Source organism: Perca fluviatilis, chromosome 17 (genome assembly GCF_010015445.1).
Source record: "Perca fluviatilis chromosome 17, GENO_Pfluv_1.0, whole genome shotgun sequence".
NCBI classification, from domain to species: Eukaryota; Metazoa; Chordata; class Actinopteri; order Perciformes; family Percidae; genus Perca; species Perca fluviatilis.
In genome coordinates, this window is record NC_053128.1 from 33,401,217 (window position 1) to 33,426,806 (window position 25,590).

The 25,590-nt window shown below is 42.3% G+C and overlaps 1 protein-coding gene across 2 annotated transcripts in view; it reads right to left on the reverse strand.

Annotated features, from left to right (window-relative positions):
• Window positions 1–524: 524 nt before the first annotated feature.
• gfra2b (GDNF family receptor alpha 2b) overlaps window positions 525–25,590 on the reverse strand; it is a 118,511-nt gene continuing 93,445 nt past the window's right edge. For both annotated transcript variants that reach the window (XM_039780814.1, XM_039780815.1), the window contains exons 6-10: window positions 21,309–21,418; window positions 19,971–20,114; window positions 16,777–16,961; window positions 6,638–6,685; window positions 525–1,858 (exon numbers count right to left, since the gene is read on the reverse strand). In XM_039780814.1, coding sequence (XP_039636748.1) covers window positions 1,715–1,858; window positions 6,638–6,685; window positions 16,777–16,961; window positions 19,971–20,114; window positions 21,309–21,418 — 631 coding nt within the window. In that variant the 3' untranslated portion in view covers window positions 525–1,714. The remainder of the gene's footprint in view (window positions 1,859–6,637; window positions 6,686–16,776; window positions 16,962–19,970; window positions 20,115–21,308; window positions 21,419–25,590) is intronic.

Sequence of the window (25,590 nt, forward strand, 5' to 3'; positions counted from 1 at the left end):
CATGGATATGTAATGTAATACAGCAAATAATTTATGGTTGATTATTAAAAACATGGGCAGAATAAAAAAAAAGGAAGTGTGAGGATGCTGTAAATTGTAAGGTAAGGTAAGGTAAGTTACCCTCTAACCTACTACCCTGGAAATCCAGAGTTCTCGCGAGAGCAAAATTGGAGTTTGCTCAGCGAATCACTCTGGCATTGAGTAATGATGCTCATTAACTACGCCCTTGTAGCCGAGCTGCACCAATCACATCCGTGTATCTGATATAGGGCCAGAGGCGATCTAAACAGATGATGACAGTTTAATCTACCAGTTAGCTCTGCTGGTAGCTAAGCGTAAAGGGCTCTGGATACGTCACCCCGTGTATTGTTGTGATTGGTCGTAGTGTTATCCAATTGCGTGCAGTGAGATTTTCAAATGCATGCTTGGTGCCGCCCCTCGAGTTGGGCCATTTTCATTACTCAGTGACAGACCCTTAATCTTTCGGATTTGGGTCTGGATTTCCAGGCTACCAACCTGCTGCATTATTACAAATATTAAAATTAAAATTACATTGACCCCAAAGCAGTTACATTAATGTACTTTTTATTTAATATGAACACACTACAGGATTCAAGTTTGGTGCGTTCTTTAGCATGACATGAATTCCTTTCATTCAGTTTCATTTGACACCAACATTTTCACTCTAGCTTTAAAACGGAGCCTCTTAAAAGAACGATCTCAGGATTTTATGAATCAATGTCGGATCATTCAAACTAAAGATCGATTAGAATCGGAAAAAACCCAGCCTTAACACCCACAAAGAAAGACACACACACACACACACACACACACACACACTAGCGCTCACACAACTTTACACTTACAATATTTGAAATATACACTCTCCCATTGAGATTTCATTGGATGGACTATTTTTTTTTATATTCCACAGTAAATGAAGTTTGTACAGAATGTCGACAACAAAATTAAGATTAAGACCCGCAAAAAGCACACTGGTGTTCAGCATGAGTGTTTGTGTCGATGTGGGGACCCTGTTTGCGTGTGTGTACATGTGTGTTTGTACTTTGTATGTATGTCGTATAGATTTCTTGCCACTGGAGAGGTCCAAGGGGGTGATAAATCGAGCCGACAAACATTGTGGAAGGATCTATCCCATCTGTCCAGCCGTCGCCTCTCTCTCTCTCGCTGCCAGGTTTAAGACTTGTTGTCCGAGCGCGTGTGTGGTCCTTTTGGTTTTTTTTAGTCCAGCTGTCTCGGATCCCAAAAAAAAAAGCTGCAGGGAGTGAGTCAGGGCCGGACTGCACAAAAAAGCACACAAACCCCTCCGGACAGGGAGCATTGGAACTGAAGTCACTGTGATCCAAAATCCCAAGAGTCTCTCTCTGCTCTGCCTTTTTGTTATTTCTCTCTCACAAAATACCCAGCCCAGTTTCTCCGTCTTCTATTCTTATTCCTCCATTGTCTGTGTTTGTGTGCATGTGGTGGAGAGAGAAGGCTAATCCAAACGTCCTCCAGTTCACTTTCCCTCCTTAAAGGCCCATTGTTGATGTTTGGATGTCTGTCGGTTGACATTTTCTCGTAGCGGAGGGCGGGCGCGTGACTTTCTCTGGGTCTTGCCATATGTGTGTGTGTTTGTGTATGTGTGTGTGTGTGTGTGGGGGGGTGTGGGGTGGGGGGGGGGGGTACAGCATGTATGTGTGTGAGTTCACATTTATGAGACAAGGAGTAGAAGCGTTGGCAGGACGGAGACACACACAGTCACAGAGATGTGGCGGAGGAGTGGAGCTGATTGCCGGCTGCTGCTCTTGGGTCCTGCAGAGTCCTGAGAGTCTATCGACCCCTGAGCCAACAGAGCCTAAGGAAGGAGGGAGGGACAGGAAAAAGTAAAAGCATTGGTGGAATAATAGTCATAGTACAAGACAGAGTATTAGGGCCACTGTTGGTGTGAGAGAGGATTGAAACCGTTTAGTGACCGCTTAGTCTACATTGACGACGTTTCATTTCCGGGATTGTGTGCCACCAGAAATTCAGCTGGATGTCCTCCCCTTCCTCTGTCTCTGTGTTGGCGTTCTAACCTCCGGCTGATTTCTGAGGACTATGGTTAACTGCTCCTCAGATCTCTGCAGGGTAAATCCAGACAGCTAGCTAGACTATCTGTCCAATCTGAGTTTTCTGTTGCACGACTAAAACTACTTTTGAACGTACACATGTTCCACCAAAACTAGTTCCTTCCTGAGACTATTTAACAGAGACACCGTGGCTCTGTCCGGAGCTTAGCCCCGCCCAAGATGATTGTGATTGGTTTAAAGAAATGCCAGTAAACCAGACATGTTTTCCTCCCATGTAGGAATGCTGTGTGGACTAGCAATGCGAGACTAAAGTAATGCTGACATTAAGTCTAAATAACTGTTGTTCACAATATCTAACCTATCTAAGCTTTTTCTCCTCCAGTAACCTGTTCCTTTCTAATTTCTGCCTACAGTTTAACATCCCCGCTGGCTCCATCCTCCCTCTTCATCCTCCCTCTTCATCCCTTAGGACTGGATCCAGTCCGGGTGAAGTTGCCAGCTGTAGCAGCGTGTCTGGTTCAAAGATCATCTATTGACACGAAGCTGCTCCCTCCCTGCATCGTCTCCCAGGAACGACACGTTTCACACTGCAGCAGCTGTTTTAAAAATGTGTAGAATTCAAAGTTTGATGACTTCCACGACCCTTTGTGTACAAATATTTCACAATAGCATTGCAAATACATTTGCCTTCCCACACATCAACCCTCAAAACATCAGGCGTTGGAGACGACATGCACAGCAGGCTGCAGGGCTGGCTGCTGGGACGTAGGCTGAGTCATGGAGATCAGAGAAAGTCTCCAAGCAGAAGAGTTTTTCTTCTGTGGCAAAAGAAGTTCATATCCTATGCCAACAACATGGTGGTAACTGGTCCAGCTAAACTAGTTTACTTTGTCTTGACTTTGTGACTTTTTTGACTATACTGTTTTTATTTGTGACTTTTCTCGATATACTATACTATGACTTTTTACAACCTTTCATCGGCATGCTATATTAAGACTTTTTTTGATGTACAATGCTATGACTTTTTATGATTTTTTTTCAACATATGACTTTTTTTGACATACTATACTATGACTTCTTTTTTGGGCTTTTCCGCCTCTATTTGACAGGACAGCTAGGCGAGAAGAGGACCTCTGCGTCGAGGCATAAACCTCTCAGTAAATGTGCGCCTGCTCTACCCACTGAACCAACCCGGCCACGTAGACCATGATCTTTGACTTTTATATTTAGCAATATGGTGGTGAATGTTTAAAAAACGGCTTAACATTTTTTTTATTGTACTTTGTGTTGGGTTTGAGGGAAAAATAAAATATTATATATATATATATATATATATATTATATATAATATATTTTGTTGTGATGCTGAGAGGAAATCATGAATCTTTAAATGTGATGCAATATTATTTACTGCTGTCGATGCCTGTACTATTAAAACCATCTGTCTCATCTTCTGTTTCTGACATTCAGTAGTGTATGAATTTAGATTGTTTTGTCTCGTATTTTTCTCTTAACAAAAATAAAACGTTTGGTATCATGCATCATACCAAACAAACAATGCCTCTTTTCTTTCGTCTAACCAGTACAAAACCTATGTGTGTTCTTATGTAAATATTGAGAAAACTATTTGGCATGAAAAAGGTATGTCAAAAAATGTTTAAAAAAAAGTCATAGTATAGTATGTCAAAAAATAGAAAAAAGTCATAGTATAGTATGTCGAAGAAAGTCATGGTTAGCATGTCAACAAAAAGTCATAGTATACTATGTCGAAATGAAGTCATAGTATAGTGTTTCAAAAATGTTTTTAAAAGTCAGTATAGTATGTCGAAAAAAGTCAAAAAAGAGTGTATAGCATGTCGAAATGATGTCATAGTATAGTATTTAAGAAATCAAAAAAAGTCATAGTATAGTATGTCGAAATAACATACTATCCTATGACTTTTATCGATATGTTATACTTTAACTTTTTTTGACTTTCTTTTGACTTTGTTGACATTCCTATTCCCTATTTTTTTCAAATACTAAACTATGATTTTTTTCAACAGACTATACTATGACTTTTTTCGACATACTATAATACACCCCTTTTGGAGACAGGAGTGTGTACCTTTTCATTCCACTGGTGCTGCTGGAAATGCACTACCTTTAGTATAGAGGATCTTTGGTAACAATACTCCATTCCAGCACAATTGACAGAGCTGCTCTGTTTTAGTAACAACGCTGTTTCAGCACCATGGACAGTCCCCTCTGTTTTAGTAACATGGCTCCGTTTCAGCACCATGGACAGTCCCCTCTGTTTTAGTAACAACACTCCGTTTCAGCACCATGGACAGTCCCCTCTGTTTTATTAACGACGCTGTTTCAGCACCATGGACAGTCCCCTCTGTTTTAGTAACAACACTCCGTTTCAGAACCATGGACAGTCCCCTCTGTTTTAGCAACAAGGCTTTTTTCGACATACTATACTATTACTTGTTTTCAGAGCTGTATAGTAACTACTCTACTTAAGTACTAAAAGGCTGTATCTGTACTCTACTGGAGTATTATTTTTTTCTCCTACTTCCACTTTTACTTGAGTACAGTATTTTCGATGAGTTTAATACTTTTACTCTGATACATATTTTATGTGCTGCATAGTTACTCATTACTGTTGTGAATTCCTCACGCTACGGAGACTGGGTAGGTTAGTGTGTGTACGTTAGTTACGTACGCTAATTGCGGAATTTATGTAAGAAATCCCAGAGATCGCGTCGTGTTTCTTTTCATTACGTTCGCCCGTTCAGAAGTCAGAGACGATGTAAGTTTGTACTCTTCCTATTTAGTTATTGTTGCAGCAGATTAAACTATTCCTGAGTTGTTTGAGTCTGCAGTGAGTCCTGAATGTTAACCGTTTGACCCTGTGATGTGAAGCTGATCTAGTTTATCTGGATGTTTGACCCTGTGATGTGAAGCTGATCTAGTTTATCTGGATGTCTGACCCTGTGATGTGAAGCTGATCTAGTTTATCTGGATGTCTGACCCTGTGATGTGAAGCTGATCTAGTTTATCTGGATGTTGCTAGCTTGCTAACTTTCCTGTACATCACACATGTTACTAGCTAGTGTGTGATAGCTTTTTGGGGGGCTTTAATCGTTACTGTGCTGGAGAGGATGTACATTTTACTTCCACAGTGTGATAATTGTACATTTTATTTCAGTATTTGTTAATATTTGTTATTTTTAATATAATTAATATTTGTTAATTCCTTTGGCTACAGCCTTGGCTAAAAATTTGACATAATATAAACAATATGATATTCAAACTTTTGACTGCTTTCTTGAATAACTAAATAACACAATACTATACTTTTACTTTCAGTACTTGAGTAGTACATTTTAAAATAAACTACTTGCAATACTTAAGTACAAAAAATGTTAAAGCACTTAAAGAGCACTTCTTCTTCTACTCAAGTCACTTTTTTGATAGAGCACTTGTACTTTTACTCAAGTATGGGTCTCTAGTACTTTATACACCTCTGCTTGTTTTATAGTATGTCCAAAAAAAATTTACATGCTATACTACTTACTTTTTCCGACAGATTATACTATGACTTTTGTATGACTTTTTTCGACATACTATACTATGACTTTTTTATGACTGTTTTCGACATACTGTACTGTGTGTATGACTTTTATTTACTTTTTTTCGACATGCTATACTTTTTTCGATCAAGGTTTAATAAATGCAAGTTAAAAGTGTGTCGCTGACTAACTAGGTAGAACTCAAAGCAGCAATGCCATCTTAAAATCCATAGAAAGGGTCTTGAAAAAGTTTGATATGATGACGGACGTCGCATTCATTGTTACACTTTCTGCCGGTATAAAATGAGAGAATATGTCGATACTAACTTCTACAACAGTAACCCGTGTTTAGCACATAGTAGATACTGTACAGAGGTAGTATGTTTCTTTAGTCTGATATGGACAAGGTCTCACTTATTTTTACTGTTTTTTATCTATCATTTTGATTATTTAAAAGAAAAAGATGGAGCAACTAATGGCAACTAATGTAAGAGCTAGATGTAAACTGTTCTCTCAATATATATATATATATATATATATATATATATATGTGTATATATATATATGTACATATATATATTTATATACTGTATATATGTTTAAAATGTTGCAGACAATGGAGTAATGTAACAGCCTTTACACTGTACAATTCAAATCAACACGTACTCTGTTTTGTAAATGATAATGATATATTTTGAAGCTTCTTTGCTCAATGATGCATCTGAACCTCGGAGAAAAGAAACTGAACCTGATCACCTCAAGTACGTCGTCTTTCATCAAATGATTGCTGGAAAAACAGAAATACAAAAAAACAAGGATCCACAGGGGAGATACAGTCTGTGTGTGTGTGTGCGTGTGTGCGTGCGTGTGTGTGTGTGATGGAGACAGAGAGACAGGGGATGTTATGAATGCATGCCATGCAATTATTTAAAACCTGCTTTTTCCAGGATTAGTTTTTAACGTGTGGGGGGAAAACGCTGAGGTTTAGTAATCAAAGCGGCCTCACCTCCTCGCACTCAAAGTCATCGGAGGGGACGCACTTCTGGCCTCCGTCCTGTAAAAGAAGAACTCAGTATCAGAAACACACAACCACTGCCCTGCGGCTTTATAGTCCTCATTGCGTGCCCACTCGCAGTCTGAATAATTAAGTCTGCTTCATTAAAAGAAACATATTTCGTGCGAGTCTGGCGCTATAATCGCAGGATGTTGTTCTCTCTCTTTTCTCAGCCTGCGCTCATGGAAAAAGTCAAAGTACCGTCCTAACCCAACGTCCACAATTACATAAGAATGCTCCAAATGACCAGACGTGTTTCTGCAGCTCACACTTTACCCAGAATGCTTTGTGAGCTGACTTCTATAATAATTATAGTAGCGGTTATTTGTATCCCACGGCCAATAAGAGCAAGTAAAAGCAAAAAATGGAAATCTAAAACCCGGACAAAAGAAAATACTGTGGAAGCGGAAAGAAACGAGAAGTGGAGGGATGAAAACAGATCAAATATAATTATTATTCACAAAGGCTTTCTTCTAAAATGAGGGCTTTTTTCTTAGTCTACTAACGCTGTGATATGATTTTGTCGACTAATTGTTGAGAAAAAAAGAAAGATTTAATGGACAGATCTGTAAAACTTAGTTTCTCCACAAAGAACTGTCCAAAAGTTCCACTTTAAAGTGCTCCTCACATTATGCTCATTTTCAGGTTCATAAGTGTATTTAGAGTTTGTACCAGAATAAGTTTATGTGGTTTAATTTTCAAAAAACACCATATTACACTTCTGTTCCATCGTTGTTGGGAGTCGCACATACTCAGTACCTAGGTAAGGACTACTAGCCAGTCAGAAGCAGAGTATGAGGGCGTGCCCTGACAGTACCTAGGTAAGGACTACTAGCCAGTCAGAAGCAGAGTATGAGGGCGTGCCCTGACAGTACCTAGGTAAGGACTACTAGCCAGTCAGAAGCAGAGTATGAGGGCGTGCCCTGACAGTACCTAGGTAAGGACTACTAGCAAGTCAGAAGCATAGAATGAGGGCATTAATAGGCGTGTGTGTTTGTGTCGGCCGCTGTCCATTTCCTAAGGTTCTGAAATGGAAACATTTTTTTGACAATTTTTTTTTTTTTTTAAAGGATGTGCGCCCGTGAGCACCCACAGAGGAAAACATAAATCGGCGTCTATGCCAGCAGCTAACGCTCATGGGAATTGTAGTATCTGAAGCCGTCTGCCAGACTGCCAGGAAACAAAACAGATTTTCTCAGAAACTGAAGATGAAATAAATCAAACTGATATAAGTCTATATATGGTTGTTTTATCATGCAGGTGAGTCCTGGGTATGTAAACATCGAGGATCTCATTGGAAGGAGAAGAAGAATTTGAAACGGAAAACAGGAAAGCCACAGCTCATCACCCGTCGTTTCAGTTTGCTGTGATCGTCTCGAGGAAGGGCGACAAACTAGCTTCACCGTCATTAAAATGCAGAGCGGTAATGTTGGCGAAAACACACACACACACACACATGCACACGCGCACACACACACACACACACACAGAATCATTTCATTATTTATCCCGTCTACCATCAGCCTCTTTGGCAGCGCTTCATTAGCATATCTCCTCCCGGTACCTGGGTGGGAGAGCCAATCAGATCTTATCGCTTGACGGGAAGGAAGAAAACTCTTTTCAGTGACGGGGGAATAATGGAGACCAGAGAGATAGAGAGAGAGAGAGAGAGAGAGAGAGAGAGAAGCCTGGAAATGCTGCACGATGGATTGTTATCGTTTCCTCTGAAATATACATTGTGCTAATCTACAAATATTCACAGGGTTGTTATCGTTATTAAAGCATGCGGATGACTCATTACCATGCTGACAGTTCCCGCTCTGACCCCTCTGCACGTCTGCTTCCTAGAAACTGACGGCTCAGCAAAAGCTCCCAGACAAACGACAGCGATAGTCAATGTGCTCTGGGGAAATGATACGATTCCAAAAAATACTAATTCACAGCAGCAGCAGCAGCAGCAGCAGCAGCAGCAGCAGCAGCAGCGGCGGCGGCAGCGTGTGTCCCGAGGGACACAGCGCTCGGCCACATTACACGCTCCATCTCTCGGCTGCGTTTATGTTTCACATCTTTATCGGTTTCGCTGTCTGTTTATTTCACATGTAACTCCGTCACTGCTGCCGGGGCGACACGTCGCCGGGAAACGAACACAGCCACGTTCCGGCTATTTAGAAATGCTATTTTCAAAGTGCTGACAGAAAGCAGTTTGCAGGTGCTGCCACATTGCTTCATGAACCCATGGTGAGTATATATATATATATATATATATATATATATATATATATATATAATTTACATTATATAATAGGCGTAGATCCCCCCCCCCCCATATAGATTTCAATTTCTCAAAAAGAGGTAAAAATAACTGTTCAGGGGGCTCAAAGCATGTATAAGCCATTCTTAGGGTATGTACATGTATATACACACAGACACACACACAGACACACACACAGACACACACACAGACACACACACAGACACACACACAGACATACATGCACACACACACACACACAAAAACACACAGATAGACACACATACACACACACGCACACACACACACACACACACACACACACATACACACACACACACACACACACACACACACACACACACACACACACACACACACACACACACACACACACACACACACACAAGCTCTCAGACCCAAGTCTAACATGTAAGTGCATTTTGTTTTGGACCATTAAACCTCACCATTTACTTTTATATGCGTTTAATAATATATATATATATATATGTATATATTATTATATTTAAAGGGGACATGAGCCCCAGTCTCCTGGGTTAAAGTCCTGTGTTTGTTTTGTTCCCTTTGTTACTTTCCTGTGCTTTATCTGAACATCTACCACTCAGCAAGAAAGCCAATAAGTATATTTTCCCAAAATGTCAGAACTATTCCTTCCAAACTAAACCTAATGTGTGCAGCGGGCCGGCCTGCAGGGCCCCCATCAGCCTGACATTGGACGCTGAGTCTGATCTGAATCCCCCGCCGTGGCTGCGGGTTGTCCTCTACAGCAGAGAATAAAGTGTTAGACGTGTCTCCCTAGGGCGGTGTGTAGAGAGACAGACGGGACACAGCGACACTGCGTGAGCTGAAAGGGACAGGTACGGGCAGGTGTTCCAGAAACATCAGGGGGCTTTTCAACACAGCTGTGACACACTGCCAATTAAAGTATTATAAAACCTGGAATTTGAGATTTCACACATTGTGCTCGTTCTCTAAGTTATGACTTCAATCGGAGCACAAAGACAGTACTTATGTTTTTTATATATCGTTTTTTTTTCAGATTTTTACCGTGGATCTAGAACTCTGCTTAGGAATCAGAGAAAAAAGAGGGTTCAAAGGTGTATTTGTCATCAATAAATGTCCATAATTCTGCTTAGAAATCATAGCTTATAACTGCCAAACTCGCCTGCTGATAGCTCATTTGGCATACCTTTAATGGAGACTATTATATATCTACTATGTCCAATGTAATATATTGTATGTATGAAAGCTTCATGAGAACACTTAAACTACAGAGACAGATTCAACTAAATTCAAAGACTCAGAGGTGTATTTGATAAATGTCCATACATCTGTTAGAAATCATAATAATAATAACTCCTTAAAACAGAAGAACCTGCCTGAGAAGTAATCCAGAGGTAGTTGTCTAAACATCAGCGGGTACACTGCAGACAGGAACTGCTGACCGATCATTCAGCTGACTTTTAACGGAGACAAAATGTGAACAAATATAGACTCAAATGTGTGCACTCCTGTCGTAGGGCCTAATCTGTCAGCTGGATGGAGTATAGCCAACTCCCCCAAAAACCTGGCAGTATATTGAGCAAGCCCCTGGCTCCAGACGGGAGCATGCCTATGTTCCCACAGCCCTATGTTCCCACAGCCCTATGTTCCTAAAGCCCTATGTTTCCACAGCCCAATGTTCCCACAACCCTATGGTCCCACATTTCTAAGATTTTATTTTCAAAATTAGGCCCTATGTTCCCATATTTATTTTTTCATAAATTTGTATCAGATTGTATCCCCCTTTCTCCCAATTTGGTAGCCAATTACCCCCAAACTATTATCCAGTAGCAATGGACTACAGATAGAATTTAGCTTTTAGCACTAACACTAACCCTAACCCTGGGAACATAGGGCCTAATTTTAAGAAAAATCTTAGAAATGTGTGAACATAGGGCTGTGGGAACATAGGGCTGTAGGAACATAGGGCTGTGGGAACATAGGGCTGTGGGAACATAGGGCTGTGGGAACATAGGGCTGTGGGAACATAGGGCTGTAGGAACATAGGGCTGTGGGAACATAGGGCTGTAGGAACATAGGGCTGTAGGAACATAGGGCTGTGGGAACATAGGGCTGTGGGAACATAGGGCTGTGGGAACATAGGGCTGTAGGAACATAGGGCTGTGGGAACATAGGGCTGTGGGAACATAGGGCTGTAGGAACATAGGGCTGTGGGAACATAGGGCTGTGGGAACATAGGGCTGTAGGAACATAGGGCTGTGGGAACATAGGGCTGTGGGAACATAGGGCTGTAGGAACATAGGGCTGTAGGAACATAGGGCTGTAGGAACATAGGGCTGTGGGAACATAGGACTGTGGCACATAGGGCTGTGGGACCATTGGGCTGTGGGAACATAGGGCTGTGGGAACATAAGTCCGTGGGACCACATGGCTGTGGGACCATAGGGCTGACCCCCTCCAGACACCGTCTCTGTGCAGCGAGGACGTCTGCAGGCGGCACATAAAGGGAAATGCCATCAACCCAGACGTTTAGGAAAGCATCCCAATGAGCCAACAGGAGATATGAGCTGAGACACTGAAGCTCAAAGCCGGCATGGACAAGTTTGTATGATATCCTATGAAATTATGGCGACTGCCGGCTGGTCATGTGACAGTTAAGTTTAGCTATCTTAACAGTTAAGATAAGATAGACTTTATTAATCCCACACTGGGGAAATTCCTGTGCTACAGCAGCTCAAAGGAAAGAAAATTTACACACATCAGAATAACACAAATACACATTAAGTAGACATAGGAGAAACAATATACATAAAGTATAAGATGGCTCATATTGCAAAAACAGCTAGCAGTGCTACATTATGATGTTGCATTAAAGAGTCTGACTGCTGCTGGAATGAAGGACCTGCGGTAGGGCTCCTTCTTGCACTGAGGGTGCAGCGGTCTGCTGTGAAGAAGCTGCTCAGGGACCTCAGTCTCATGTAGGGGGTGAGAGGTGTTGCCCATGATTGATGCCAGCCTGGCTAACATCCTCCTCTCCCCCACCACCTCCTCTATGGTGTCCAGAGGGCAGACCAGAACAGAGCTAGCCCTCTTCATCAGTCTGTTTAGTCTTTTCCTGTCCCTCTCTGTGCTCCCAGCTCCCCCAGCAGGCTACTGCATAAAAGATTGCAGACACAACCAGAGTCATAAAGTTTTTAACAGAGTCCTGCACACACCAAAAGGACCTCAGTCTCCTCAGCAGGTGGAGACGGCTTTGGACCAGTCCAGTTTGTTGTTGAGGTGAACACCCAGTTATTTGTATGTCTCCACCATCTCAATGTCAACACCCTGGATGTTCACCGGTTCTCCAGGTGTGACAGTGATCTGGGTAATAGATAGATAATGGCATCCTCCACCCCTATGCCTGGTTGGTAAGCGAACTGTGGGGGATCCAGTTCTGATAAAACGTTAAATGTAGCTGAGGAAAACTGAGAGTCATGCGGTGCTGACAGTTAAGTTTAGGCACCAAAATGACTTAAGATTAGAATAAAGTTGGTGGTTAGGGTTAAAACACTCCCGGAACACAAACACTCATTTCCTGGGTGAAAGTCTTGTGTTTTCCCCTTAACTTCTTCAGGACATGAACACCTGTTTCCTGGGTAAAAGTCTTGTGTTTTCCCCTTAACAGGACCTGGGTTGAAAGCCCTGTGTTTTAGGAGCTAGGGATGGGTATTGTCAATGATTTTCCGAATCAATTTGATTCCGATTCACAAGACCCCAAATCGATTTTATTCCTGATTCGATATCAGTTAGGCCAGGAACATTTCAGTTACAATACCAATTTAGCTTGGATATGAAATAGATTCTGCAATTGTACAGGGTTCCCTCTGACCTGTTGCATTACTAAAAGTATCAATGTTCACATTAAGGCAGTTAAATCAATGCACTTTATATTTAACATGAACACACAATAAAGTGCAGCTGTACAGTGAGCGAGTTTTGGGACATTTCATTCAGATATCTGGAGCTGGCAGAGGGAGCCCTTTGTAAACGGCCATGCCAGTTTTTCCCTCGCCAAAATGTAGCCGAACTTTGAAACATATCTTAACCGCTTTCCTGACAAGCTAGCATGACATAATTGGTACCAATGGATTCTTTGGGTCTTTTTAGTTTCATATGATACAGAGCAAGTTTGATTCTTGGATTTTAAGAAATCGGAAAATCTATTTCGTACACCCAGCCCTATTTGGTGCCAAACATCCCCTTCGAGGATCCTCGAAGGGGTAAACATACCAATTACAGAGCTTTACTTTTCACAGATATACAGACCCTTTCCAAAAAATTAAAATATCATGGAAAAGTTTATTTATTTCCATAATTTCTTTCAAAACGTTAAACTTCCATAGATTGTAGATTCACGGCCCACAACTTAAACAATTTCAAGTATTTAGTTGTTTATTTGTACATAATTTGGGCTTCCAGCATAAAACCCACGAAAACAGGATTTAAAAAAATTAGAATACTGTGAAGAAATCACCATTTACTTCTCATTTTTTGCAGAAAAAAAGGAAATTAGGATCACACCAAATCAATCAAAATATGGTACTTTCAAAACGATACGTCAATCTTCAATACTTGGTAGGGAATCCCTTTGCCTTAATCACTGCCTCGATGCACCGTGGCATTGAGGCAGTCAGCCTGTGGCATTGCCTGGGAGTTATGGAAGCCCAGATTTCCTTGATGCTTGCTGTCAGCTCTTCTTTGTTTTTGGGTCTGGTGCCCCTCATTTTCCTCTTGATAATACCCCATAGATTCTCAATGGGGTTTAGGTCCGGCGAGTTGGCTGGCCAGTCAAGCACTGTGATGGCATGGGCATCAAACCAGGTTTTGGTGCTTCTGGCGGTATGGGCAGGGCCAGATCCTGCTGGAAGATGAAATCTGCATCTCCATCCAGATCCTCAGCAGAAGGAATCATGAAGTCCTCTAAAACATTGTGGTAGACTGATGTGGTGACCTTGGATTTAAGAAAGCAGAGTTTACCAACACCTGCACTGGGCATTGCACCCCAAATCATGACTGAGTGTGGATATTTCACACTGGACCTCAAGCAGCTTGGGTTCTGTTCCTCACCCGTCTTCCTCCAAACCCTTGGACCTTGATTCCTGAATGAAAAGCACGCTTTACTTTCATCGGAAAAGAGGACCTTGGACCACTGGCCAACAGTCCAGTCCTTCTTATGGTGATTTCTTCACAGTATTCTAATTTTTTTAAATCCTGTTTTCGTGGGCTTTATAAGCTGGAAGCCCAAATTATGTACAAATAAACAACTAAATACTTGAAAACGTTTAAGTTGTGGGCACTGAATCTATAATCTATGGAAGTTTAACGTTTTGAATGGAATTATGGAAATAAATAAACTTTTCCATGATATTCTCATTTTTTGGAAAGGGTCTGTATGTACGAATGCTTCGTGAGAACAGCCTGGTATGTAAGTGAGTTACAAATGAAGCAGTTGAGTAAATCCCTACATGCAGACACATTATATTCCAAGGTATTCTATAATTCATGCTTCAAATCTCTTACATAATGGAAAGAGCAATTTACATTGGCCTCTAACCCCCGGCCTTACACCTCTTCCCCCGTACATAATGGATGGGTCTCCACTTTCCCGGGATGCAGGCGAGACGGCGCTAATGTGTGTGAGGTGAAAAAGAGCAACGCAGATGAATCTATTCTGCTCAGACGTCCTCAGCGAGTCTGGATTTATTATGTTCGATGGACACATCCTCCATTTTTCCGATAAATATGACGACGGAGGCAGTGAAGTTCGGGAAAAAACTGAGTTTACCGTTTTCACGCTGGCCAGGAAACTGACAGAGAGAGAAGTATTTGAAGCCTGTAAAAATAACCAATGTAGCTGCAGTGATGTCCCCCATTGCAAGGGCGTGGGTTTTGTTTCAACATTGGGGGGACATATCATGGAGGGGTCGTCCCTCATAAAATTGTGAGCGTCAACCAACAAATTTCCTAGTCCGGCTATCACAAGACCAAGCTCAATCTTTTAAGACTGAACATTAGCGTGGGGAGTCTGCTCTGTATTTTCTACTGCACAAGATCAACGGGCATAGTTCAAATGACTCTGTATGCAATTGGATAGTCCTTCAACCAATCGGATCAACGATCCGGGTGACGTACTTTGCAGAGCCAGCGGGGCTATCTGGTAAATTAGGCTTTTACCAAAGCCAGTCTGTAGTAAGGCAAACACATCCTCCCAATGTAAACAAAAAGCTGCTTGCCATCACTTCTCTATTGTCATCGTGTTAAACCGGCCAATAGTTTGTGATTGGTCCCCGCAGATTTGTAACGGAAGCAGGATAGGTAAACGTACAGGTTTCCAGCCTGAGCTGCAGGGCGAAATAAAATCACCGGCAGATCGGGCTGGGTTTACCCAGTCTAGTAGTAGCCTGCATTCTGGTGAACTTTTATGCAACCATTTATGCTTTATGTTAAGTTATGGTGCAAATGTCTTTATTTATGTAAAGGAAATTATGATTCTCCTGTATTGTTTAAAACTTTCTGGATATTCAAAACATCGTCACATGTATCAGGATGTTTTTTAAATCTACATAAATCTTTATTTTTCACTTCCTGTTGTGTTCGTTAATCCCCCGATATAGCAAAGTAGACACAGTTCTTGTTTTCCGTATATATTTTGAGCCCCCTGAATGGTTATTTTTACCTCTTTTTGGAGAGTGGGTTGAGGCGGACAAATCAACCTCTTTTAAAGATTGGGGTGGTGGGGCATATCTACGGTGGCCGAAAGGGGCAAACGCGTTTATCTGGGTTGGGGGATGACGCGGCCAAGCCAGTGTTGTTTATGTTTTCATTGCGCTGTGCTAAGCTAAATGCTAAAGACGGAAAGTTGCTGATTTTCAACCCTTCTGAAGAGAGTCGTGCAGCGGAGATTTTACCCAACTATATTATTGGCAAAACACAACATAATACCTAAAGAAATGCAGACACTGCACTCTTCTTCTGTACAATATTAAAAGGTAACTAAAGTACTTTTTAAACCATTGGTCCAGTATTAAGCGAGATCGCTGCAGCGGAGAAACAACCTACAATGTAAGTTAAAGGACAATTATGGTGTCTGACAACATTATGGAAAGGATTTCTAAGGAGGTTGACCTTTCTTAAACCTTTTTCAAACATAAAAACATACGCAAAATGTAAAGACTCCATGTAAATAAACAGTAATTTTAGCATCGTAAAATACACTTCATTCAAAGTGGACAGAAACAAAATAAAACTACGAAAAGCTGTTTTGGGTCGTCTTTCCACTTTTCCAACCATCACAACTCTAGTTTTGGTTGAAATAAACACATAGTTTACCGATTTACATGTAAGAATATGCTGGTTCTATATACGCTAAAAGTGGTGTTTTTTAAAGTCTGGTGGGTTTAGCGCTAGCGACTTCAGAGCTGTTCCTGGTTAAACAGAAAGGTCTCAAAGACGTTTTTAAAGGTCTATCTCTGTAGGAATCCTTTCCATAATGTTGTCAGACACTTAGAATAATAATCTGAGTCTGTCAACGGAAAAACAGCACTTTTGTGAAGGTAAATACAATTGCCCTATGAACTTACATTGTAGCTTGTTTCGCGGCTGCCGACTGCAGATCTCGCTTAATATTGGACCAATGTCAAAGACTGTTGTTCCCATCAGTCACTCAGACACAAAAACATAGAAAAATAGGATCCAGGTTGAAACATGACATGACAACACAGCATCTTCTGCACATTCCAGCTCATTCAGAAATATCGAATACTGCAGCACTCACCTGCAGGTTGGCACAGGTGGAGAACATACAAGCAGTGTCCATGGGTTTGATGGCGTTGCCGTGTAGAGACGGAGCGGGTTTGGCAATGATTGGCGGCTGGGCGGCGGGGAAGAAGGTGGACGACGGATCGGTTACAGGAACAGTCCCTCCTTCTGAGCCGTAACCAAACGACTGGATGGCGTTTTCTGAGAAGGGAGACACAGACGGGGACTGGTTATCAAAATTAGGATCTTTATTTATTCGGCTTTTATCCAAACTACTGACACAACTGGATGATTGTGAAAGTGTGAGGACACATCAAATGTCTGATTCTCAGCCGAGAAACAGCTCTCTATCTGGATATCATTTGGGAAACACATGATAGTTGTAACATCCTATAACATTTTTGTCCCTTTTTTGACATTTTTTACACTATTTTTGATGCTTTTTTCGAAAATGTTGTCGCTATTGTTTTTTTTTACGCTTTTGTCCAATTTTTTGTCGTTTTTCTTCCATGCGCTTCATGCTGTGCGCTTAGATTGTTCAAATAGGGCCCCTAGTGTTCTTTTTTTAACACATAGGCTTAAATCAGACAATGCACAGGCAATTTTTAGCGAAATCTCTGCAGTTGTGGTCTTGACCGGTCTTGAAATAAAATCACCAGTCCTCTTCATCCGACTTTGAGTACTACAACACTGCTTATTTCAGGAACTCTGAGTGACGAACGTGTACGGCGATTGGTCTCCGCACAACAGCTCACGTTTCCGTCATGTTAGAGCATTACAGTGGCTGTGTGTTTTAATCAATACCTCTGCATTTCATGCTTTCTTATGTCTTGTTCCTCAGATTTCAGAGATTAAACATGTCACAGAAACCTACCTTTTTATAAGCACGCCCACGATCTTTTCATAAACCTAACTGTGTCAAAAGTGACGCCAAGAGCGGTTCGACTCCAACCTGCGGCCCTTTGCTGCATGTCATTTCCCCCCTATCTCTCCCCTTTTCATATATTTAGCTGTCCTAAAATGCCCAAAAAATTATCTTTAAAAAAAATAAAAAGTGACGGCAATAGTCCCGACCAAGCATGTTTAGATAAAGCGCGTTTATACGCCAGAGGCACCTGACCAAGCGTCCCTATTTTACGCCATGGGGAGTGAGAATGTGTTGTTAATCCGGAATAAAACAATGCTCTGATTATAGAGTACACTGCCGTGGTTTGGGCACATTTTGCACATGGACGTGCATGCATAAGTTCACATTAGGAGGAGGAGAGCGAGGAGCAGAGGGAGCAGAGGTTGAGACTGTAGCCAGGTTTCTGTAATTTAAGGAAAGTATCTGGGGATCTTCAACACGTCGTCTCATTCCTCCAGTCGTGCTCCTCCACCTAACCTTTCTCTCCACTTCCTGTAAAAAAGAAATCTGCTTTATACACTTCACACACAACACCCCCCCCCGACCTCCTCCCTACAAGGATCTTCACGCTCTCATACAGCAGCAGTCAACGTGCCGCTGACAGTAATAAATATGTGGAAAACATACCAATTACAGAGCTGTACTTTTCCCAGATATACGTGTGAATGCTTCGTGAGAACAGCCTGGTATGTGAGTGAGTTAGAAAAGAAATAGTTGAGTAAAATATCTCTACATGCAGCCACATTATATTCCAAGGTATTCTATATTTTATGCTTTAAATCTCTTACATAATGGAAGCTACACACTGAAAATGTCAAGTTTTTAACCCTTGTGTAACCTTTGGGTCAAATTTGACACATTGTCTAGATGTCTATATCAGAAATATGGGTTTCTTTTTAACGACCTAATTTTGATTGGTTACCCAAAAATAACACGGATCATTCCATACAACGCGTTTCGCAAGTACAACAAAAATCTCTACTTTGATTGAATTTGTGTTTGTGTTCTGTTCAATTTTTTTAGCATTTGAAAAATAAAAAAAACTGAAATGTTTCGAAACAGTATCTCGACTGAACGTTGACATATACCAGTCTGCGATTATCCTTCCTTTAATATTGGTCTAAATAATTCAGAATTTCTGCTTTTTAACTCAAGAATGAGGTATAATTTCCTATAAGTGAGGTTTATCGACCATGGATTCCAAAAATAAGTGTTAATCTAGTAATGAGTTTGTGTTAGTGGTGTTTATACAGTACACGGTAGTGAAAAAAAGTTTTTAAATGTCAAAAAAGTGCAAAAAATAATGTTTTTCAAAAATAAAAATAAAATATAAAATACACTTACAAATCAGTGATTTAGGCTAAAAACGACATCAAAAGACAAATACTTAATTACAAACATAGCAGGATAAGACCATTAAAATGCTGGGAAGGCCGATGTAAAAAGATGAGTTTTGAGCCTGGTTTTTAATATCACAGTTGAAGGGGCACTTCTGATGTCAGGTGGTAGTCGGCTCCACAGCTGAGGGCCAGCAACAGAAAAGGCTCTGTCACCTTTTTTACTTAAGCCAGGACCGTGGGACATGGAGGAGGCCTCGGCTGGAGGATCTGAGGGACCTGGGGGCTACGTGGGGATGAATGATATCAGCTATGTAGCTGGGGGCCAGGGCGTGAAGAGCTTTAAAAACCATCAACAGTATTTTAAATTGTATCCTAGACTGGACTGGAAGCCAGTGCAAGGACGCCAGGACAGGTGTAATGTGTTCACGCTTTTTTGTATTCGTGAGCAGCCTGGCAGCTGCATTTTGGACCATCTGAAGCCGAGCCACCAGAGTCAGGGGGAGACCAAGGTAGTGAGAGTTACAATAGTCTAAGCGGGAGGTTATGAAGGCATGGATGACTTTTTCCACATCATTGTATGACAGAACAGACTTGAGTTTGGAAATTATTCTTAGTTGGTAAAAACTGGTCTTTACAAGAGAAGATATTTGTTTCTCCAGGTTAAGATGGGAGTCTAAAATAACCCAAATTACGTGCATTGGGGTTTAACATAGGCGGGCAAGGGGACCAAGGTCGGGACCAAGGTTAAATAGCTCATGTTACTGTGTTGTGTCAACAGTTAACTTCATTTAATATTGCATATGGAGTTTTCTTTTAAGCGGTGCAAATGTTTCACCAGAACAAGTTCCTTCTGGAGCTTAGCGCCGCCCAAGACCGCTGGGATTGGTTCAAAGAAATGCATCTTGTGTTGCAGGCAGACCTTCCTCCGCAGCGCTGTGGAGAGAGATGTTAGCGAGCACTCACTGAGGCAGGTGTTGTGGGTGAAGTCGCGGTGGAAAGTGTCACACTCCCGCTCCTGAGCGCCGGCGGCGGCGCGGCAGCTGCACCACAGGCTCATGGTGATGTTGGACGGACTGCTGTCGCTGTAGTTGGGAGTCACGTCAGAGCCTGAGACGGACAGACAGACAGGGAGAGAGAGAGAGAGACACATTTACTATACTATATGTTACTGTTCCTGTCTTTACATTTCTATTAGAATTTGATTTATATGAATTACTATAAATCCATCCTGATGTTGTGTTAATGGTCATATTACTGTTTATTGTGTTTCGTCCGAAATTTTGGACAAATTGTATATTGATGCTTTAGCAACATTGTTATTGAAACTTGCATGCCAATAAAGCTCCTTTGAATTAAAGAGAGAGAGAGACAGAGAGAAGGAGAGAGATGGAGAGAGACAGAGAGAGAGGGAGAGAGAGAGAAAGAGAGAGACACACAGAGAGACAGAGAGAGAGAGACTGAGATGGAGAGAGAGAGAGAAGGAGAGAGTGAGAGACTGAGAGAAAGACAGAGAAAGAGAGAGAAAGGGAGGCAGGGAGGGAGTTCATGTTGGGGAGGAATAAGAATTAGGAAGCAGATTAGCTAAAGAGGATTTTTGCAATTTGGGAATTGAATGAGTGGCTGATTCCAGCGAGGGAGTGAGTCATCACCTGTAACAGACACACTGCTCACACAACAACAGCTGCTGTCGGCCAACATATCGCTACGCAAATAAAAACAATATCATAAGCAGCACTATCACAGTATAATGTACATTTTCACAGCATTATTTCAATCAGATCAAAAACACAAGAGCGTTCTAACAAAAGTCATTTTTCTTACTCAAATATTATCCAACGTATGGGCGGAAAAATTAGGATTTACAGCTCCAATATAAGACTGTTAAATATCCAGGGAAGTCTCTACTCAAGGGCAACTGGTGGGTGTGTGTGTGTGAGTGTGTGCCTGTGTGTGTGTGTCTGTGTATGTCAGTCTGTGTGTGTGTGTGTGTGTGTGTGTGTGTGTGTGTGTGTCTGTGTGTGTGTATGTCTCTGTGTGTCTGTGTGTGTGTGTATGTCTCTGTGTGTCTGTGTGTGTGTGTGTGTGTGTGTTTATGTCTCTGTGTGTGTATGTGTGTGTGTGTGTGCTCGCATATGTGTGTGTGTATGTGTGTGTCTGTGTGCGTGTGTGTTTATGTCTGTGTGTGTGTGTGTGTGTGTTTATTTCTCTGTGTGTGTGTGTGTGTGTGTGTGTGTGTGTGTGTGTGTGTGTGTGTGTGTGTGTGTGCATGTGTGTGTATGTGGAGGAGATGCGTTTACTGACCGATGAGGCCGACGTAGGACATGAGGCAGCCGTGGAAGTTGTCGTGAGGGCAGCCGGTGACCGTGTGAGACGTCATCTGGCAGTTCATGTGGAAGTCAGCGAGCCGAGACCTGTGGACACAACTCGGCTGTCACCATGGAGACGTACTCTGGGAGGCGGTCGGACCAAAGGATCAGTTCATTAAGGAGTTCATTGAAAAGACAACGTGCGGATTGAACCCTCGGGAAAAATGGTCACAGTTAGCGTAAGTGTAGCATTTATAATTTTTTTCAGTGTATATATCCATATATATGTATATATGTGTTGACAAAAGTGTTGGCAAAAGTCTTAAAAACGTTGTCAAAAGCGACAAAAGTCCCAGTTCATCTCTCTGAGCTTCTTCCCGTTTTCTGTGTTTTACTGACGCCAAGAGTCTCGACCGAGCGCGTCTAAATATGACGCCAAAGGAGACTATTTGCATCAATAAAAAACACCCAGGGTCCTATCTCGCACCCGGCGCAGCGCAAAGCCCGACCCATGTCTCTTTGCTAGTTTAAGACCGACCCAGTTGTCAGTTTCCCGTCCAGCGCCCGCGTCGTTTAAATAACAAATGCACCTGCGCCCATCTGTGGCCCATGGACGGTGCTGGTCTTACAGGGAGGTGTGTTCAAGTGCATTCTGGGCGTGCTGGTCTTACAGGGAGGTGTGTTCAGATGCATTCTGGGCGTGCTGGTCTTATAGGGAGGTGTGTTCAGGTGCATTCTGGGCGTGCTGGTCTTACAGGGAGGTGTGTTCAGATGCATTCTGGGCGTGCTGGTCTTACAGGGAGGTGTGTTCAGGTGCATTCTGGGCGTGCTGGTCTTACAGGGAGGTGTGTTCAGGTGCATTCTGGGCGTGCTGGTCTTACAGGGAGGTGTGTTCAGGTGCATTCTGGGCGAGCTGGTCTTACAGGGAGGTGTGTTCAGGTGCATTCTGGGCATATTGCTATCTTGAGGCAGCAGGAAGTGATGGCGCCATTGACCAACAAAAACCTGGTCTAAAGTCAATAACGCAGCATTTCATTGTTATTTTAACAGAGCATTAGTAAAATGCTGCTAGGCTCGTGCACAGCACGCACACACACTATGCTTGATACACACACAGGGACACACACACACACACATTCAGAAGATTACAAATAAAAATATTACGGTGCAAATCCTCCATCATAACAGCAATGCTCCAAGGTCCAAACACGCCTGGCTTTTAAAGGGAATGGGAGATGATCTCTGATTGGTTGATGAATGGGAGATGATCTCTGATTGGTTGATTGCATGTTACGTCCAAAACACACCTCTGATTAATGAAGACACTAAGTACAACCCTTTAGAACCAGGCGCCTGGCGCACGGACACTTTTTTACCGCCGTCAAACTAGCAAAAGTGGATTTGGACACGCCCTAAACACACCTGCACCAGGCGCTTCACGCCGTGCTCTCAGATCGTTAAAATATGACCCTAAAGGCACCTGTCCAAGCGTCGTTTTTTGACGTGATGGGAGTGAGAATGTGTTGTCAAGGAGACCAATTCTTTATTGTCGTTTACTTTGGGAAATGTGTGACAACCATGTGTACCAAACCTCACATAACACACACACACACACAACACACACACACACACAGATACTGACACACACACACACACACACACACACACACACACACACACACACACACACACACACTCACACAGATACTGACACACACACACACACACTCACACACACAAATAGACAGACAGACAGATGGACAGACACACACACACACACACACACAGAAACACACATACAGACACACACACACACACACACAGACACACAAACACAAACACAGATACAGACACACACACACACACACACACACATACTGACACACACACACACTCACACAGATACTGACACACACACACACACACACACACACACAAATAGACAGACAGACAGATGGACAGACACACACACACACACACACGCAGAAACACACATACACACACACACACACACAAACATACACACACACATACACAGACACACAAACACAGATACAGACACACACATACAGACACACACACACACACACAAACAGATACAGACACACACACACACACACTTGCACACACATAGACGCACACACAAACACAGACACACACACATACACAGACACACACACACCATACATCTCAACACAACTACATGAAACATCAGATGCACAGATGTACCGTATGATTATGTATTCATGAGATTATTGTGCTGATTTATGTCCAACACATTCCTTGTTTCTCCTGCCAACGCCGCGCATCACAGAGACTGTAACGCTACTGTACAAACTCAACGACGAGAGATCAAACAGCGGCGGAGATCTCGCTGACAGCCCAGCGTCCTGGTGGAAATAAAAGGCTGATTCATACGCGCCCGTTAGGAAGATTAGCTATGCACGCATGTCCTGCCGTTTCCTCTGCATCATGCATATGTTAATGCACGGAAAACTGTCACGGGCAATAAGCGTACGGCTGCTGAGCTTAATCTACTGCATGTTCTACTTTGGTCTTTCACCATCCTGTCTCTTTGTCTCTTTGTCTCCTTCTCTCTCTCCTCTCCTTTCATTCCTGAGCCTCTCTACGATGGCTTCAGTTCTCTAACAGGAATGATCTACTTGAATGTTTGCAAAGTATTAACTCAAAGTGTGTGTGTGTGTGTGTGTGTGCATGTGTCTGTCTGTCTGTGTGTGTGTGGGTGTCTGTGTGTAAGTGTGTGTGTGTCTGTCTGTCTTTCTGGACCCTATTTTCCAATGGTATTGTGTCTAAGTGACTGGGAACAATCTTTGACATTGATCCAACTTACGCACAACAATTGGTACGATATCCTACGAAATGACTGGATTTCCGCTGATTGGCAACTGCCGGAGGACCGGTCACATGACAGTAATATTTGGCACTCTTTACAGTTAAGTTCAGCTGAGTAAAGGTGACTGTGAGCCGGGTACAGAGCACCGGGAGGTTACGGTCCTTTCAGCGGTTGTTACAGTTAAGTTTAGCCGATAAAAAGGCAGTTTCATGGAGTGATGACAGTTAAGTTTAGACACATGAACAACTAGTTAAGATTAGGAAAAAGATGGTTTGGGTTAAAACACTCATGAACACCTGTTTCCTGGGTGAAAGTCTTGTGTTTTCTCCTTAACTTCTACCAGGACATGAACACCTGTTTCCTGGGTGAAAGTCTTGTGTTTTCTCCTTAACTTCTTCAGGACATGAACACCTGTTTCCTGGGTGAAAGTCTTGTGTTTTCTCCTCCTCCCTATGAGGATCTTCACGCTCTTATCCAGCAGCAGTCAACGTGCTGCTGACAGTAATAAATATGTGGAATACACACCAATTACAGAGCTTTACTTTTCACAGATATACTGTATGTACGAATGCTTCATGAATACAGCCTGCTCCTTTCAATAACATTTTTAGACAAGACCTTCATGCTGCTGCGCTCACTTGTTGACATGAAACATGACAGACGTAGGTGTGTAAAGACGAAAAACAACAGCTGAGAGAGAAAGACTGAATGGAATGTTGCAGCGTGTCGGAGAGATGGCGTATGGTCGGATCAGCTGGGTGACAAAAAGGTGTGATCGCGTCGTAATGGACACCGCACGAGAGACACAGCGAGTGTGTCTGTGTGTCTGTGTGAATGTGTGAATGTGCGAGTGTGTGAATGTGTGAATGTGTGAGTGTTTGACATGTACACAACTTACTCACACTGCGTCGGTGTGAACGGGATTGTGTTTGCTCGTGTGTTGGCTGAAGAGAATGATATAGTTTGACAGGCTTCAGCGCTGTGCTTTTGACTTTCCCACCAGAGGTCAGAGTGTGTGTGAGTGTGTGTGTGTGTATGTGTGTGTGTGTGTGTGTGTGTGTGTGTGTGTTTTGACGTCTTGCTTGAGTAATCCTGCAAACGATGTCAGCTCAAAAGACAAAAAGACACAACCATAATCCACACCAACGCACTCTCCTCCAAACTCTCTCTTACTTTGTGTTTGTCAGTGTGTGACACACACACACACACACACACACCTTGGGCTTGTCAGTGTGAGGGTGTGACTCAAATATGTCGCTTCGTCTCTCCATGGCCTGACAGCCAACCTTCATACTTCACACCAGCTATATTCATAGAGCATCATGTCTTATTTCATTGCCATCATGAGGGTTAATAAAGTGTGTGTTAAAGCAGCCAAAAGTTTTAATATCAGCTCCAATATTTGAGAGACTGAATGCTAGTT